The sequence below is a fragment of the Hydra vulgaris genome, chromosome 12 (genome assembly GCF_038396675.1).
Source record: "Hydra vulgaris chromosome 12, alternate assembly HydraT2T_AEP".
Taxonomy (NCBI): domain Eukaryota; kingdom Metazoa; phylum Cnidaria; class Hydrozoa; order Anthoathecata; family Hydridae; genus Hydra; species Hydra vulgaris.
The window spans coordinates 20,043,095-20,063,405 of record NC_088931.1 but is presented as its reverse complement, the minus strand read 5'-3'; the positions used below and the strand labels follow the sequence as shown (position 1 = coordinate 20,063,405).

The 20,311-nt window shown below is 27.6% G+C and overlaps 1 protein-coding gene across 4 annotated transcripts in view; it reads right to left on the bottom strand.

Moving 5' to 3' along the window:
• Positions 1-5,537: 5,537 nt before the first annotated feature.
• The window catches only part of LOC100206656 (protein PFF0380w), a 29,300-nt gene continuing 14,526 nt past the window's right edge, over positions 5,538-20,311 (bottom strand). For all 4 annotated transcript variants that reach the window (XM_065812478.1, XM_065812481.1, XM_065812480.1 and 1 more), the window contains 6 exons: positions 16,287-17,771; positions 16,139-16,182; positions 15,715-15,994; positions 10,611-10,794; positions 7,400-10,524; positions 5,538-6,493 (listed from right to left, as the gene is read on the bottom strand). In XM_065812478.1, the coding sequence (XP_065668550.1) occupies positions 5,562-6,493; positions 7,400-10,524; positions 10,611-10,794; positions 15,715-15,994; positions 16,139-16,182; positions 16,287-17,771 (6,050 nt within the window). In that variant the 3' untranslated portion in view covers positions 5,538-5,561. The remainder of the gene's footprint in view (positions 6,494-7,399; positions 10,525-10,610; positions 10,795-15,714; positions 15,995-16,138; positions 16,183-16,286; positions 17,772-20,311) is intronic.

Genomic DNA, 20,311 nt, shown 5'->3' with positions numbered 1-20,311 from the left:
GAAGCTTAGCAGTAGAGAGATAACTTCTATGTGCGTGTGATGCTAAATCTGTGCAGTTTTTAATTGCTTTTGAAAGTTCAATTGAATTTTTAATTGCTTTAAGAATAACTTAGTTAATTTCATCACTTTCTTTAGCAGCTAAAACAATGTTGCTGCCATTGTCATTAACGCAGGCTCTGTGCACTTCTTCATTTAAGTTCAAATTAGCAATAAAAGTATCCAGGTTTACTGCGATTGCTACCCCAGTGTGTCTACCAGTAAATGGTGTGCAAGCAATGAGAAAACTCAATAAATTAAAATCTGAATTAATGTAGTGAATTGTAAGACTCATTAAGGAATCATTGTTTCGACTTGTCCAGAGATCTGTTGTAAAACTAACTCCAGTCACATTTGGAAAATCTTTGACAAATTCTAGTTGTAACCCTTCCTTAACTTTGTCATACAACATTGGAAGTTTATGACGTCTAAATGTTGATGCAGATTTGACAGTAAATTTATTATTTACTTCATCGATAAATTCTTGAGCTCCTTTATTATCCAAAACTTCAAAAGGTAGACCTAGAGTGCAGACAAACTTTGTTAAATCTAAGTCAAACTTTAATTGCTTTGGATCATTTAACCCATATTTGTGATTTTTTAATATACTACTTTCAATTGTTGTTGTTTTGTCGTCTTTTTTTATATCAAACTTTTGTTTATTAGGTGCCTCTATGGTTTTTAAAAGATGTTCCTTCCAAGATGTTTCATGTTTGGTTTTAACATGGCTGGTTATTGTTGAAGTACTGCCACAGTTTATTTTGTAAGATTTAAAGCAAATTTTACATTTAGCTTCAAATTTATTCAGCTTTTCAAAGAATTGCCAAATACCACTTTCTTTCGGCATCTTCAATTTCAATAAAGTATAAATTGCTTGTATGACCGGACTAAAAAAAAAACTAAGTTGATAACAAGTAGTATAAGATTAGAAATTGTTAAAGTTAGATTAAAGACGAAGTAAATCACAAATTATATTTAAAGTATATTCACAAATAAATTTAATTGAAGGCTTATTCAAATTTAAAGTTTACAATTGTTTGTATGTTTGTCAAGCTATTATGAAAAATAAATATATGTTAAACAGTTAAACTTATTTGTTTTATTATTAATCTAAATTAAAAAGCAACGTTCTTATAATAAAAATATTATACAATATATTTTAATTTTTAAGTAAAATAAAAAATTACAACAGTTTAGAAAAAAAGTTCAATTTACTCACATGTTACAGTACAATGGTATCAAAAACTGTTAATAGCCAATATTCTTCTTGGTCCGCAACATTTGATATAGTTTTGCGGCAACTGTTTACGACCATTTTGGAGTTATGTTTACAATCTCATCTTTTTGACTTATTTTTTTTCTGTGGTTTAATAATACTAAACTTTCATAAATAAAGTTTATTAAAAAATATAAAATTAAGTTTTATAATTTTTAAAATTTTTATATAGGTCTTTTAGCTTTTTTCGGTTTCGGTTCAGTTCGGTTGATTATTTAAAATATTTTTATCGGTTCGGTTCGATTCGGTTTTCTTAGTTCGGTTTTAACCGAAAGAACGGTTCGGTTCGGTTAACCGCGTGGCCTTAATATTCATACAACAAAACGTAAAACAAGGCAAAAAAAGGTATTATAAATGTTAAATTCATAAACATTTAAAACACTCATATCTTTAAATAAAAGTTTTGTATTTGAAAAACGATTTGAAAAATATATTACGCGCATTGCATGTTTTTGATGCTGATAAAGACGTCGTAACTTACTTTTATCTATACTTCCCCAGGCAATATATATGTTTGTGTATGTATATATATATATATATATATATATATATATATATATATATATATATATATATATATATATATAAATATATATATATAATGAACTGAAAATTGATGAACTCGAAAATGCAATAAACTCTCTTAAAACAAACAAGTCTCTAGGTATAGATAACATTTGCAGTAATATCGTCGTCAATGTCTTTTCGGAGATACGCAAACCTATTTTCGAAATATTTAAATCATCAGTTATAACTGGAACTGTACCAGATATATTAAAAGTAGCTAAAATTGTACCTATTTTTAAAACCGGTGAAACATTTCTAATAAACAATTACAGACCAATCTCAATACTTCCAACCTTTTCTAAAATACTTGAACGAATAATCTACAATAGATTATATGAATACCTAATGCAAAACAAATTCTTAAATAAAAAACAATTCGGCTTTCAAGCACAGCACTCAACAGAACATGCAATTTTAGATTTAGTTAATAGCATAAGTGATTTTTTTAATAAAAAGCAATTTGTATTAGGAACTTTTATAGAACTATCCAAAGCATTTGACACAATTAATCATGATATCTTACTTAAAAAAAAGGAAAAAACGGAATAAAAAATACTAGCCTAGATTGGTTTAAAAGTTTTCTGTGCAACAGACAACAATGTGTTATTTCGAACGATAATAAATATTCTAATTTACTAAAAATAAAATGCGGAGTTCCTCAAGGTTTCATTCTTGGTCCTCTTTTATTTTTAATTTATATTAACAATCTTCCACAATCACTAAAAAAACTCGATGCAATAATGTTTGCTAACGACACAAATTTATTTTATTAATCAGCATCAATTGAAAATCTCTTTGAATCTGCGAATGATGACCTTGAGAGTCTAAACACTTGGTTTAAAGTAAATAAACTATCTTTAAATCAAGAAAAAACAAAATACATCTTGTTTCATTCCAACCAGCAAAAAAACAAAATACCAAGCATGCTACCATTACTAAAAATTGAAAACATAAACATCGAAAGAACTGAAACTATTAAATTTCTTGGGATAATTATTGACGAAACAATTTCTTGGAAAGTCCATATAAAAACATTAAATACAAAAATATCAAAAAGTATCGGCATACTTTACAAAGTCAAAACTATACTTTCACAGGAGAATCTTAAAATTCTCTACTTTTTTTATATACAAAGTTATCTAACATATGCTAATATTGCCTAAGGAAGCACAAATAAATCTAAATTAAGTTCTCTATATACACACCAAAAATACGCATCAAGATTGATTTATAATAAAAATAAATTCACTCATGTCGATCCTTTACTTAAAAACTTGAATGCTTTAAATATCTATCAAATTAACATCTACCAAAATGTTTTATTTATGCTCAAATATAAGCTCGGACTTGTCCCAACTCATTTTACTAAAAACTTTTTTCAAACCAACACCAACAGATATATCACACGAGGAACCGGAAACTTTATACTGCCCATAAAAAAAAAAAAATTTTCGAGATTTTTAATAGCATATCGTGGCCCCTATTTATACAACCCTGACAATACCTCAAAAAAATATAGAACTTACTAAATTGGATAATCTTATTGCAATTAACAAAACCAATTTTATCGATATGTATTAAATATAAAAGAATAATTAATATAATAAAATGTAAAAAGAACAATTTAAGCTATAAAAATAAATAAATAAAAAAGAAATAAAACATAAATTAAAAAAAATAAAAATAAAAATTGTTAGCAACTATACATAGTAAAATATTACTGAACAGTAGACCTCAAAAAATGTGTGTATTATAGATTTACTCTTTAAATTTTTAGTTTATTTTGTATTTTAAAGGTTCTCGATGAAAAGACTTTTCTTAGTCTTCTTCGAGTTTCCTTACAACTACACATAGTACTATTATAATATATGTTAATATATATTTTCAACAAATAATATATATTTTCAACGACAACGACAAGCAAGTCCCTAGTGGCCCTGTGGTGCGACGGACTCGCATATATTTTTTAAATGCATGGGTTAATAGCCAGCACTTTATATTATAAACCACGAATTTTTAAGTTTATTATTTTAACTCGCATGAGTTACAACGTCAAACGCGCATGCGTAAAACAGCATTGTTAACGTTCTTTAGATATTGTAAATATTTGTGGTGGACATTTATATAAACTGGAGGCATGTAAATATTATTTGTTCCTGAAATACATAATAATAACTGTTATATAAAAAAATATATATATATATTTATATATTCACTAATGTGCGCACAACTGTTCCTCATTCGTTCTAATAAATCGTTATCAGAGCTATTTGTCCTCTTGTAGTATTCTTAATTTTTGAGAAGTTCTTTTAACAAGGATTTAGAAAAGGGGAGTATCGGGGTAAATAGGGATAACTATCATAAAAATCTAATAATGAATGATTAAAGTTAACGTCGTCCATCACCAAGGCAAACTCTTCTTCCTCCCCCAAATACTTTTAAGTGTATTCAAGAATCCTTTGAAGATATCTGTTGTCACCTCTATACCAATTATTGTTTCACTGCGGGCTATGTTTAAACAATTTATAGCTAATATCATGGTTATGTTACGGCATCTTGATGACAATACACATTGATTTAAGGTTGTTCCTCGGAGGCTCTATCCGTGGTTTCTTATCATATAAAGATTGAACGGACTTTCATCAATATAAATGATATTTCTGTAACGTTGTTACGATATCAAGTTTAAATATCATGAAACATATGTTTTTCTTTCTTCTTTTACCTCTGCAGTATGACATCTTTCCTTAATGGGTCTTAAAATTGTATATGTATAATTCAATTTTTTTAACCATCGCCATAATGTAGAGACGTTGACATTAATTCCCGATTCTACCTTGATCTCCTGTAGATTATAATTTCTGTTATCTTTAATTAACTCATGTAGTTTATTTCTTATTTTCTCGGTACAACCTGACTGTCGAAAACCACCTCTAATACCAGGATTGATATTAACTGCTGATGGACCAGGCGTCGTATTGAAGTCTCATTTTTATGCACGAGTTTCGATACTTCTTTTACACTTTTCCTTTCGTTAATTACAAGATTAATGATCAAATTTCTTACTTCATTAATTTCTGTGCAATATTTTCGTGCGTTATTCATTTTAGAGTTTTAAAAAATTAAAGAGAAAACGAGCTTAAATTGCATATAAAAAAGTTAAATTAAGTGAAACAATAAAAGCAAAATTATTTGTTTTGCTTTTATTGCTTCACTTAATTTAACTTCTTTATAAGACCGCCAGATTGAATGCAAAAAAACGCCAGATTAAATGAAAAAACCCACCAGATTAGTGCAAAAAACTATCAGGTTAAATGCAAAAACCGGCATAAACTATTAGCATTTATTAATAAAATTAATAAAAAAAACTTTTAAAATACTAAAAATAGTAGAGCCAAGCTAAATTGTAAATTCAATAAAATGCATTTTAAATGTGTATTTTATATTATATTAAAATTTTCAAATATATATATATATATATATATATATATATATATATATATATATATATATATATATATATATATATATATATTTAATTAGTTAATTTCATTACTATAGTTAATTAATTACATCACTAAGAATTAATTTTTTTTATAAATTACATCATATCAATGTAAATAAATGACTTTACTTTAAATAATTCAAAGTAAAATAATTTAACAACAAAATATAAATTCATTTAAGATTTTATACAATGAAGAAGCTTCAACCTCTCTTGATTACAAAACTGAAATTGTTTAGCAGTGATTTCTAAAAACTGTTCGAGGTCTTTTTTATTTCTAAAATCAAAATTTTTGTTTTGGAAAATAATTGTTAAAAGAATTAAAGAAGTTGTTGCATCGCACGTTATGTCCATATTTTTACTATTAGATTTAAACAGACCCATGTAAGTAACAATACTAACTAAAAACTCGGCGCCGTTCTTTTCGTTGATAAAAGGCAGCAAATATTCTTTTGTCAATGATTCTGTAGTCGGTTGATCAAGTAAAACAAAGTATCTCGATATCATAATAAAGCATTTTATCAAATAATCATTATCATTGCATTTTTTAAAATGCTTTAATTCTTCAAAAAAACATGTTTTCAACAATTCAATCCTCGGAGTGGAAAGATTGTATAAGTACATTTTGGGGTTCGCTACCAATTCACCTACAAATTGAATGTGTTTAGTAATTACATCACTTTCTTTGAGTACACTATTCAAAAACACGATTAAAGCCTGAGCATTTTTGTTTATTTCAGGCCAAGAAAGCCTGAAACAATCTTCTTGAAACTCTAATAAGTATTTTATAACACTTTCAAAACTACACTTTTCGTTATCTTTTAAAATGTTGTAAAGAGCACGAGCTTTATCAATACATATTTTAGCTTTATTAACATATTCCTGTCTATTATCTAAATCTTTCTGACATTTATCTTCACTCTCATTGATGACTTGAAAATAATTTAACGAAAGCATTGCATATAATTTAGCCACTTCCTTTGTATTTGATAACGAAGACTTAATACTGGTTACCCAAGCATCTAACTCACTGCTTTTTGACTGGAATAGTTGCTCGTCAATAACAACATCCATAACAACCTCTTTAACGTGAACAAAGTTATGAACATCTAAATATATTTAGTCTTAAAATATAAAGGATACTTTATGAAAATTCTCCTCGAATTAACATTTCTAACATAAAAACATAAATCAAAAAAAAAATTAAGTCATAAGACCTTGAAATCAATAAAAACACCACAAAACTAATTGACAAAAAAAAAAAAATGTATATTGCAATTAAAAATTGTATGTACAGTATACCGAAATTAAAATTGAATGTATATCGCAAATAAAATTGAATGTATACCAAAATTAAAATTGAATGTATATCGCAAATAAAATTAAATGCATATTACAATTAAAATTAGATAAATATAAGTTTGCTTTTTGCTTGATCTGGATCAAATTGTGGCGGTGGTACACTTTAAAAAACGGTAGAAATTCTTACCTTAGGGTAGGATATGTGATACAACCTTAGTAAGGTACATATTTCTAACTTAAAAATTTCACAAAAGATTATTTGTAACATAATTTTCTACCTTAGAAGGCTGAAAAATATACTTACTAAGGGTATACTATATAACTACTTTACTTAATACCTTACTAAGGGTATACTGCATATACTACCTTAAGGTACAAACTTCTGCTTTTTTTTTGAGGGAACTTTTGAGGCGTTAAAAAAAATTCGATAATATTTATAATAACTACAGCAAAAAGTTGCTCTTGGTATATGTGACTCGTTATGACTTGATATATGTGGCTCGTTGTGACTTGGTATATGTGACGTGTTGTGACTTGGTATCACATGACTTTGTATATGTGACGTTATGACTTGATATATGTGGCTCGTTGTGACTTGGTATATGTGACTCGTTGTGACTTGGTATCACATGACTTTGTATATGTGACTCTTACTATAAAGAGCAGGTCATTTAAATATAAGTTTAAAAAGTATATACTAGTAAAAAGTATACCTGCGTCATTTAAATTTTTATTTCCGAAGTTGACATGCAATTTGTTTTCTTGTAACATATTAGAATTAAATGATAGATCTAATTGATTTTTGAAATCAGCTGATTTGCAGTTTTCATTGCATTCAGTCTTTTGCAATTCATTATGAGTAGAGATGTTTAAGGGTATCTTTTCACAAGCTTCATTTATATCTTCATTTATATCTAACTTACGTTCAGGTAAAGTATCAATAAAAACTGTTTTGGGTTCTTTAAAAAAAAAATCTTTTTCTTTTTTTCCCGCATTTATATTTGTATTTTGTTCATTGTTAACGAAATTAATTTGGTTCTCTTCTTTAAAATTATGAGAAATTTGTTGCAATGATTCTTTTGTTATATTCTCATTGCATTCCTCGTATTGCGGCAATAGATTATCCCATATAAGTGATTCTTTTTTCTTAATGATCCTTCGCATGGTTATACTGTTTGTATCACCAGAGGTGGGGTATATTGCGTGAATTTCGTTATCAATGAAATTGCTTTTAGGTAAATTTCTTAAACTCATAAAAGAATGAGTTACATCATCTTTTTCATTATCTGATAAGTTGTTTACTCTGACAATGCATTCTCTAATAGTTTCTTCCTCAATGGTTACATTATTAGTTTCAATATACTCATTTGATGTTGTTGATGCAAAAGTTGTAGTTTTTGTTGAAGACGTTGCTTCAGATGTCGATAGTACTGTTGAGGTTATCATTGGTAACTTTCTATTCGAAATTGTTGCTGAAGCTGTTGTTGAAGACGTTATTGGAGAGATTTTGGAGCATATTTTGAAAGATGAGGATGTAGGTGTTATTGAAGATGCTAAAGATGTTTTTGCAGGTGTTGTTGGAGGTGTTGATAAATATGCATTGAAAGATGTTGCTAGAGATGATGTTCCTGATGTTGTTGCAAATGTTGTTGGAGAATTTATTGAAAATGTTGTTATTGGAAATATTTTCGGAGGTGTTGTTACAGGTGATGGAGATATTTTTGGAGGCGTTGTTACAAGTGATGGAGATATTTTTGGAGGTGTTATTGGAGATGCTAAAGATATCTTTGCAGGTGTTGTTGGAGGTGTTGATATAGATGCATTGAAAGATGTTGTTAGAGATGATATTCCAAATGTTGTTGCAAATGTTGTTGGAGAATTTATTGAAAATGTTGTTATTGGAGATATTTTCGGAGGTGTTGTTACAAGTGATGGAGATATTTTTGTAGGTGTTATTGGAGATAGTATTTTAGGCTTCGTTGTTGGAGATGTTGCTGGAGATGTTGTTGCAGATATTTTAAGTGCTGTTGGGGATGTTATCGTTGGTGACATATCTGACACTGTTGATGTTGTTAGAAGTGCTGTTGAAAAGGTTGTTGTAGATGTTGTTGAAATTGTTGTCAGAGATGTCTTTAGAGATGTAGTCAGAGATGAAGTAATTGTTTTAGATGATGTAAAAGATGTTGCAGACAATTTTTCTGTCATCAAAAAGTTATTAGAATTGATTTCTTTTTCGTAAATTTCTTTATAAAGTACTTTGCATTCACTCTTTATGTCGCAGGTTGATTGTTGATTTTTTAAACAATCATCATCTTCATTAACATTATGGCTTGTTAAAAAATGGTGTGTGTTATAAACTGGGTTTGCTTCAACTACAAGCACTTTTTCCATGGCATCACTTTCATAAGCTTTGACATCGCCATCATTGCAAACTTTGATCTCGTCTTCGGTATAGTTGTACCATAAACACTTCTTTGATAGTTTTTTTTTAGAATCATCTACTACAAATTCTTGAGCTGTTGAAACATTTGTATCAGATCCATAACTATTTTGGCTATTAAACATTTCATTGCAGTTATTAAGCTTTTGCGTTGTATCCGTTTCATCATTCGTATTAGACGTTAAACTGCCATTAATTTCATTCATTTTAAAATGCCTTGTAATAACGTCTGCTTCGTCATTTTTATTAGACTTATATAAAAGATTAAAATTTTCTTCGCCTACTTCGTTTAATGCCAGTGCAATTTCTTTTTTGTCATTTTTATCAGACATTAGAATATCATTTGTTTCACTTTCTTTGTTTAGCGTTGATGTAATCTCTTTTTTATCATTTTTATCATTTGTTTCACTCTCTTCGTTTAGCGCTAGTACAAACTCTTTTTTGTCATTTTTATCAGGCATTTGAATATCATTTGTTTCACTTTCTTTGTTTAGCGCTAGTACAAACTCTTTTTTGTCATTTTTATCAGGCGTTTGAATATCATTTGTTTCATTTTCTTCGTTTAGCGCTAGTACAAACTCTTTCTTGCCATTTTTATCAGGCATTTGAATATCATTTGTTTCACTTTTTTTGTTTAGCGTTGATGTAATCTCTTTTTTATCATTTTTATCAGGTGTTAGAACTTTATTTGTTTCACTTTCTTCGTTTAGCGCTAGTTCAAACTCTTTTTTGTCATTTTTATCAGGCGTTTGAATATCATTTGTTTCACTTTCTTCGTTTAGCGCTAGTACAAACTCTTTCTTGCCATTTTTATCAGGCATTTGATTATCATTTGTTTCACTTTTTTTGTTTAGCGTTAATGTAATCTCTTTTTTATCATTTTTATCAGGTGTTAGAATTTTATTTGTTTCACTTTCTTCGTTTAGCGCTAGTTCAAACTCTTTTTTGTCATTTTTATCAGGCGTTTGAATATCATTTGTTTCATTTTCTTTATTTAGCGTTAGTGAAATCTCTTTTTTGTCATTTTTATCAGACGTTAGAATATCATTTGTTTCACTTTCTTTATTTTGCGTTAGTGCAATCTCTTTTTTGTCATTTTTATCAGGCGTTAGAATATTATTAGTTTCATTTTCTTTATTTAACGTTAGTGAAACCTCTTTTTTATCATTTTTATCAGGCGTTAGAATATTATTTGTTTCATTTTCTTTATTTAACGTTAGTGAAACCTCTTTTTTATCATTTTTATCAGGCGTTAGAATATTATTTGTTTCAGTTTCTTTATTTAACGTTAGTGCAATCTCTCTGTTGCCATTTTTATTAGGCGTTAGTACAACGTCAAAGTGTTTTGTGTTTGATAAACAATTTTCAAGTTTATCTATGGGAATTTCAAACACCAAACTAAATAATAAAAAAATGTATTATTTTATACAAATTTCAAAAATTTTGAATATAAAGCAATATAATTACATAAATTTATCAAATACCTAGATTTGTCGTTTTGTAAGATTGCAGCTTTTTGAATGAGGTATTGATTTAGATCATACAAATCACATATAGTGGAGCCATTTTTTGCATCTTCAAAAGTTCCATTAAAGTTTTGCTTTATATCACCAAAATTTTGTTTTTCTGCTGTAATTTGTTTTTTATTCTCTTCACTTTGTTCGTTATCTAAATGTATCATCAAGTTAGTTTCAAAATTTTGTTTGTCAGTATATTTTATACTTTACGCCAGTATATTCAACGCTAGTAACTTAAACATCAAAGCAAAACAAAAAACTTTATCAGAACATCAAAACAGTCGCTAAGGATCGCCAAAGCTGCCTTTAGCCCCCACACTGCATAATACGCTGCGCTAACTATAATATATGCTGCGCTATCATTATTATTTGCGACACTCACTATAATATATGTCGCATTGTTGGCGTATTTTGCGGCGCTAACTACATAATATGCAACGTTCACATTATACTATGTGCTACTGCATTATACGCTGGGCTTATTACACTTTATGCTGTGGTTACCTCATTATAAATATAAAACTTGTTAATTAAAATATTTAAAAACTGAGTATAAAAACTGTAAACAAATGCTTTTGACATATTGTTGGTTCAACTTTTTTGGTGTTGACAAAATAGTAAAATTTTCAGAAAACTTTTAACTGTCTTGTAAAAATGATGGTTTAAGAAACTGTATAAATATTTTAAAATACTATAAAAATACTAAAAAAATGTCTAAAAAATTTCGTTAATGTAAATGATTTTGAAGAATTACATTTTATCTTTGTAGTTGGTTGTAGGTGGTACACTACTAAAATACCCTTTTTTAATTATAAATTGGAATAAAACCAATAATTAATGATTTTCTGATGAGAATTATATAAAAAGAAATATCTGAAATGAAATTTTTTTCCTATACATCCATAATGGTGGAAAAACTGTCTAAAAAATGTCAAAAATTAAATAACTTTGTGACGTCTTTGTGACTTAACATGTGAACTAATTTCTTTATTAAAAAAAAATTGAAAAGAATCTTTGAAATTTTATCTGTTAACTAAATTTCTGTAGTATTCTAAATATACCCTTTTGTTTATCACTGAACCCTTTGGCTACAGATCTTAACTTTTTTCTTTGCTTTATACACTTTTGTATCGATTTTCTCTTCATTTGCGTCACACGAGATTAGTCAAACTGAATAGATGTAATGACTGTTATATACCCAGTCAAAGTTTAAAACACTCAAAATACCTTTACTCTCATCATTAAAATGAATAACGGCAGAGTAAGTTCCCACTTTAGCTATTTCTCTATTGACAAAAGTATTCTTTGGAACTCTGGACCTCATGATGGCATTCAAGGACGTATTCGAGGAGACATTTCAATAGTTGATTGTCTTGTAAACTTTTATAAATTGACATTCGCAGGTTTTTAATCTATATCGGAATTAAGTTTGGTGGTGTTTATTGCTTTGTTTTAAAAGAAACTATTTTAACATAAAGCCAAGTGGCTAAATAAAGATTTTGGTTTTGCTGCTAAGTGCAGCCAAAAAAACTTAAGTTGAATAAATATATGGACCAGAGCATATAAAGTGTACATAAGACCGGTAAAAAAATTTTCCAACTAACTTTATGAAGTTTTCCAACTAAATAAATGAAATAAATAAATAAAAGAACTTTTAGTTACTTTAAAAAATAAATGTTGCGGGAAGGAATTCCTTGTGTTAAGGATTTATAATTGATGATTTTAATATCAGCCGTGATGAAAATGATGATTCTTTTAAACTTCCTGTTTTATTAAATTTTTCTAAAAATGGAAATCCTATTGTTCTGAAATTAGAAAAACAAAAATGAAAAACGGACTATATTGATTTGTTTGGTTAGCAAAAAAAGCAGTAACACAGCTGTTCCCATATACATTTTTTGTATATAGTTTTTTTTTATACATACTACTTTTATATTATTTATACATATCATGTTATCATATTTTATTTATACATAATAAATATACATATTTTTTAGATGAAATAAATGTATATAAAAGGAATATACCCATATTCTTTCTACATACTATTGTAGTTGTTTGATTTCGAGATTGCTTACTCTCGTACATCTTGCAACTTTTTTATTCATGTGGTGTAAAACTGTTATTCAAACAACTGTCGATACTTTTAAAGTCATCATTTGCAGAGGTTATGATAATATACCTTATAATAGAAACTCAATGCACCAGAAACAACGACTATCCATAATCTTTCTTCCATAACTTTGTCTGATATGGTTCTACTTGTGAGGCCGTATTGCATTGCACCTTTTAAAAACCAATTAAACGCGATGTTAGTTTTGTAAGTTGAACACGTGGAAAATAGTAAGCGAATAAAATCATTCTGGAATTATAAAGAATTAAAGTACTAACTTTATCGACGCACCGTAGATGGTTTGGGCCTTGTACTTTGTACATTCTGCGATGAAGATTATTTTCTTTTCGTTTTTATAAATCGTCTAATCTCAATATAGATTCTTGCAATACCAAAAAAATACCAAAATCTCCCAATTTTCGCACATTTATACGTTGAACTTGTAATACTTGGATAAGCATTTTTTTGTTCGCGTTTCGGAAATTTATTTATTAATAAAGTTACAAACCAAGACCATCATATATAATATTGGAAAAATTGTATTTTTAAAAAATTTAATCAGATATTTAACTGTTCATTTAACAATAAATAAAAGCCCTCTTGGAAACATTAAGAAGCCTTGAAATGTCTTTTATTGTAAAATTTGCTTCTAAAAAGGTGACATGACACATGACAAGTTATAGTAAATTATCATCTATTAACTATTTTCGTACGTTCGCATTTAAGTTTTATAGTTTGAACATTTAATTCTTGATTTCCATTATTTTTGATAGTTTTAAACATCTATTAGTTTAAAGTCTCTCAAAGACAATTTTAAAATCAGGTCAATAGCCATATTTTAAAATCAGGTCAATAGACATATTTTCTCTTTGAGACAATAAGATGAGAAAGTCTAAAATTAAACTTCTTTTAGTTGATGGTCTGTCATTTTTTAAACTAAATGCATAACTTTTAAATTAGTGTTTTTTTACAAAATAGCGAGCACATCGTGTAATAGAACCAGCATATCATACGATGTAGTGAGCGCCGCATATATTGTAGTGAACACCACATATAATGCAGTAGCACAACATAAAATGCAGTGAGCGCCACATACAATGTAGTGGTCGCCGCATATAACGTAGTAAGCACACGTAAAGCAGCTTTAGTCTAGGCAAGAACAACAATAAATACTAATATTCAATAGAGCATCGCAAAAAGGTGATAAAAGGAGCGTTCGATCATCATGTTGGTGTCAAAGTGAAATAAAGGTGAAAAATCAAAGGTGACAAAATCAATCGGAAAGGTACTTTTATATCTTAAAATTTGTATGTGCATGGGCACCAAAAAGTTGCTTAAAAAGAGCGTATTAAAAGAATGTTATAAATGTATTTAAGGTGGCTCATATAGAAAAAATACTCAATTAAAAAAAAAAATTAATTTTTTTCAATATGCCATTTGATGCAAAATTTATAATTCTTTCAGAAAATATGTACATTTTGCATAAAATACTTACTAATATTACCTTACTTAAACTTTTTTATTGGTCACTTTCATTTTTTTGCTATTAATTTCTTTTTCTCGGAAAACTTTGGTCATTGTTTTCATAACTTTTTAATTTTATTCTTTTTTTGCAACTTCAAAACATGATATCTCGAGATTAAGAAAAGCTTTTTGGCTGAAATTTTTAGTGTATGCTCCTTAATCATTAAGATTTCAGATGTACTAAAATGATCTATTAAGAATAGTTTTATCAATTTTTATAACACAACACCTGTTTTTCCTTATGTATAAATTTGTGATTTTTTTAAGTATTGTGTCCCGTTTTTGATATTTTAATTATTTTTTCATAGTAGAAATGAATGAAAATAATGTAATGAAGCTATAACCAAAAAGTTTTTAAGTTTAAACCAAAATTAATCAAGAAAAAATGTTTTGAATTTTTTCAAATTTGTCCTTTTTACCTCTGATTTTGTTGAAAATTGCCATAAATATAATTTATTTACAGTTTTTTTTATGAAATTTGAGCTTCATATATCATCAAAAGTACAATAAAATATATATGAAACGTTGCATTTTATTTTATTAAATTTTTTTTTTTTATATGAAGCCACCTTAAACTAATTTTGTAATTTTTTAAACGCGTCTTTTTCACTTTCTAAATAAAATATAGTTTTGCAAACGTAACTTACAAAAACTTTACATATAAGGAAAATAAATAAACTTCAAAGCTTTACAAACAAACAACCTTAAAACTACTCCTGCAGCTTTTCTTTCATATGTCCTGATATTGGAAGTAGCACAAACCTCACTATTTGCAATATGGTAGGTTAATTAAAGATGGTGGGTTTTAATAAATTCATAATGTATTTTATCATGTTTTATTGGTTGATTTGCTTAATGATGTATTTAAATTTATTTAAATTGGGAGGTTTCAAAGTGACTATTTAGAAAGGAGAATATGAACAATATAGTTCAAAACGCAAGTTTTGGATTTCTGTAATCTAAACTCTTTTAAAACTTTTTATTTATTTTTAAAGCAACATTAAAATTTGAGGCTCCGACTTTTAAAAAAACTTTCGGCTACATAACTACGTATGGAAACTTCAAGTTAAAAAAAAGTTTGAAAAAAACTTAACTAAATTTTTAATGAAAAACAATTACTTGAACAATTAAGGAGCAGTAGGAAAAACCTTATTTGAGAAAAGCTCTTATCCTTTGCAGAAACCAACTAATTTTTCCGCAATTAACCTCGCTCTTTTTTACAAACTCCCTACTCAATATTTGATTATTTTTTTGAATATCTTTTATTATTGATCTAAATTCTAAAAAATATATTCTACAAAATTAATTTCAAATTTTTGCTTATCTAGCCTGCAAAAAAACTATTAAGAAGTAAATCGTAAACTAAATGATAAACTGTTTTGTGTCTAAAATGCACAATCTAAAAATATTTAACAATATTAATAACTATCATACCTTCTTTAGTATTTGTTTTTAAGTCTACATGATTGCACCCGTGTTCGTCACGACACGTGCACGGTTGTGTGTTAGCGGCATTTCCTGATGCATTCGAATCATAATTTTTAGTGTTAATAGCTGAATTAAGGTCAATATGGCTGGATGATTGTTCAACGTTAGTTACAGGAGTATCCAAATGACATTTTGTGCTATCTTCATGTTTAGGCTCAATATTTATCTCTACACATTCATCCAAAAAGCTATCGCTTGTTAAATCACTTTGTTTCTTTACGTCAGTCTAAAACACAATCGTTAACAAAATATAAAACACGCTTCATCTTTAGTTTTTAAATATAGTCTTTGCTTTTTTTTAGATATAAACGGAATTTATTTCTTTTTAAATTAATCATATTATCTTAAAACAAACGTAAAAAATACACACCGAATGGTTGAAAAGTTTTGATGCTAAAGTGCCATCTAAACTATCTAAAAAAGAGGTTTAACGAGATTTTAAAATTTAAGAAAATTTTTTTTAATATACGTAAAAATTGAAAAAAAAATTGACAAATTTAAAAGAAACATCAAATTACCACGACTTTCACTTTCATGTTCTAATGATCTTTCAAGAATAGAAGGCATATAATTTAACAACTCTAAAGTCATCTTTCTATTCTCCCCATTTTCCTGATGATATAATACACTATTTTCTCTCCCGTCTTCAGATTCAGGCGGTACTTTTTCGGGTGAGCTGCGAGCACTGCTTGTACCCATGCACTCCATTTCATGGAGCTCAAATGAATCAAGACGACTATCCCTTAGGTAATCCTCACTTAAACCCTCGTCTTTTTCTAAAAGTTTGTGGTTATAAAAGTGATTTACATTGTCAACATTAGCTGTAGTATTAGAACTAATTGCGTCAGTATCTTGCAACGTAATACGAAATCCAGAAGCCATTTGATCATTAAACAAAATTTGTTCGTTTTCGTTTTTATCTAAACTAATTGGGGTAGAGTTAGAATCAGATTCAAAATTTAGTGCTCGAATATGAGAACCCTGTTTTCGTATGTTAACATCTATGCTATCTTTTGAATTATTGCTAATGATTGGATTATTTGTTTGAACTATTTCTTCTGGGGTCGAAAATTTGGGATGACTTAAATTCATATCTTCAAATGGAGAAAAATCTATAACATTATTCCTTTGAAATTTGTCACCAGATTCATCAGACAAAGAAGGTTCAATATTTTCTCCGAGTGAAAACTCACCGCGCTCGACTACCGTATGAGGAAGTAAAGCATTGCAGATTGCATCGTTTGTTTGATTTTCTCTTAATCCAACACCTAAAGTAATAGCAAGCATACTTTTTTGTAGCGTAGCTGTGTTTAGTACTGTTGAAGCTTTATTGTTATTAATACGATTTTCAGGTTTGAAAGTAATAGTGTATGATTGTTTTTTATCTTGAGAGCTACTTGCACTATCAGGCGGACTGATACTAACTAGCAATCTGTTATCTTCGTTAAAACTAGACTTTTTATTTGACCGCGTTAACCTTTCTTCGGAAGACGACTTTTTAAGCGGACTAAACCATTGTTTAAATTTGTCCAAATTTAAACTCGTACTATGTTTTCCTTTAACGTTCTCTTTATTAGAAGAATTTTTTGATATGTAACTAAAACTTTTGCTAAACCCTTTCGAGTCCTCTTTTCCTATTTCGTTAAAGTCATTTAAATCTACCGAGTTGTTAAACTTGGTTGGAGATGCGTACACATTTAACTGCTTTGCTTCAAACGAATCTAGCTGATAACTATGAGTTAATTCTCCTTCAATATTGTTTGAATCAACAAATAAAATTTCGCTTTTATCTGCACTTTTCTCGTGTTGAGTGTTTAAATCCCAAATTTCCCAGTTCTCTTCGTCTTTATTCATGTCAATATTTACTTTTTGATCAATAAAATTTGTTGAGCTATCAAGAATAATTTCGTTAGAGATATTTACTTTTTGACTTATTAAATCCAAATCACTTTTTTTTGTTTCTTTTGTTATTTCGACAAATTCTTTACTTTCTTCCAGTAACTCTATATAATATTTACACCGTTATAAAAAAATAAAAAATGCCTACAGAAAAATTATGATAAAAATACTTTACAATTAATTCAAAATCATAAAAAATAAATTTCTTGTATTTACAAAAAAAACAAAAGAAATATGCTGTAGTGATGGATTGTAGAGGATTAAAAAGCTTAAAATTTCAAAATCAAAATAATTTTAAATGAGATTAAACGCACTAGAACATCTTTTACAATATTACAAATTTTAACGTTGTCATCTATGCAATAAAAAAGTTGTTATTCAAATGCTTTATTATCATGGATATTGTTTATATATTTTTACATTTTTTACTAATTGGTATGTGTGTCATAAGCAAATGCTTTCATTAAATTTTTTTTTTCTAAGTTATAAATTTAAAAATATAAACTTTAGAATTTAGATTAAAAATTTAATCCTAGCATTCGAATAGACAGCAGTATAAGTTTTGTGACTTGGAATGTTTACATACAATGATCTCTCTAAGTAGCAACCTCACAGCACTTTCCGCGTTGAAAACAAATACCGCGCGGTAAACGTGAACTCACGAATTAGTCAAGTGAAAAAAGTAGACGTCTTAATAATTCTCAATAATATCTTATGTATAAGTGTTTATTGTATAAATGTTAAAATATTTTTTATATGGACTTTAAAGTAGAATATTTTAAAGTAAATAACTTACAAAGTACCGGAAATCGATGTAACATATCAAAAGAAAAAAAGTTAAACGTCATTATAGTGATTTATATATTATTAATTTATATATATTGCTCATGAAAAAAACAAAAATTTCGAGATTTTCAATTGTATACCGTGGCCCCTATTTATACAACAAAATAATACCTCAAAATATAGAACTTACGAAATTGCATAATCTTATTGCCCTGAAGAAAAAACTAAAAGATCCCATAATTAACAAAACCAATTTTATCGATATGTATTAAATATAAAAGAACAATTAATAAAATAAAATGTAATAAGAACAATTTAAACTATAAAAATAAATAAATAAGAAATAAAAACATTAAAAAAAAAGAATAAATATAGTTGGCAATACATAGTAAAATATTACTGAACAGCAGACCTCAAAAAGTTAATGTGTGTTTTATAAATTTATCTTTAAATTTTTAAAGGTTCTTGATGAAGAGACTTTTTTTAGTCTTCTGCGAGTTTCCTTACAACTACATAGTACTATTATAATATATTAGTATATACTTTCAACGACAACGACAAGGAAGTCACGCGTAGCCTTGTGGTGCGACGGACTTGCATATATTTTTTAAATGCATGGGTTAATAGGTAGTACTTTATATTATAAACCAGGAGTTTTTTAATTTATCATTTTAACTCGATGTCAAACGCACATGCGTAAAACAGTATTGTTAACGCTCTTGTAAATATGTGTGGTGGACATTTATATAAACTGGAGACATGTAAATATTATTTGTTTTTGAAATATATAATAATGATAGTTGATAAAAATATATATATTTCTTCAGAAAAAGATATATATTTTTTATTTTTTTATTTTTAATCCATTTATTCAACCAAAAATTGTAAGGTGTCACTCATATAGTTGAAAACTAGTCATTGGAGTGACACCTAAATAAATAAACAAACAAAAATAATAATAAAACCATGTGTAAATTAAACTAACTTAAAAATAATAATAATAACGATGAGTAAAAGTTCCAGGTAACAAAAGAAAAACTAAGATGAGTAAAATATATTTATGAGTTAAATTTTAACAAATATTTTAAATTTTTCTCTGACACAGAAGGCCTTTCATATAAAAAAAAAATGAGATTTACAAAACTATAATAGTTTAATAAAAATAATAGTGATAAAAATTTAGCTATTTTCTTTAAAAAAAAAAAAAACTTTCAGTATATTAGCCAACTTTGTATAAAATTTAATTGGCTTTTCAACTTTTTATAGATATATCTTAATTTTATTTAATATCTTAATTTTATTTTGAATTTTTAATTCATTCTAATACCAAATGTGTGCGTGATTTCAATTCCATTACTTCATTAATGTTCATTAAGGTTCATTAATGAAGTATTCTAGTTATATTATCATTAAATTAATCATTTTAAAAAGTTTTTTCTTCTTATCCTTCACTTTCTACACTTTTTTTTCTACTCGATTCCGGGATTTCCCGGACAAATTTATCAATACCAAAATGCCGGGATTAAAAATGTCAGGGTTTTTGAGATCCCTAATTTCAACCCGATAAGGTTGAAATTAGTTTCTGAAAGAAAAAGAGTTTTTTTTTAAATATTATAGCTATGATATTTAAAAAAAACGTCCTTTAGTGCAATGGTTAAAATGCTGACTTCAACGTCATACTCTTTTGCGGTGGTTTGTAACAAGACTTTTATATTTTTGAGCACCTTACTGAGCATAAAAAAAATATTTCAATAATTTTTTTTTTTTTTGCACAGTTTCCTTTGAAAACTCTTTTTTTTTCAAAAAATAATTCTAATAAAGGGTATGTTTTAAAACTAGGTTGGTATAATCTACTTTG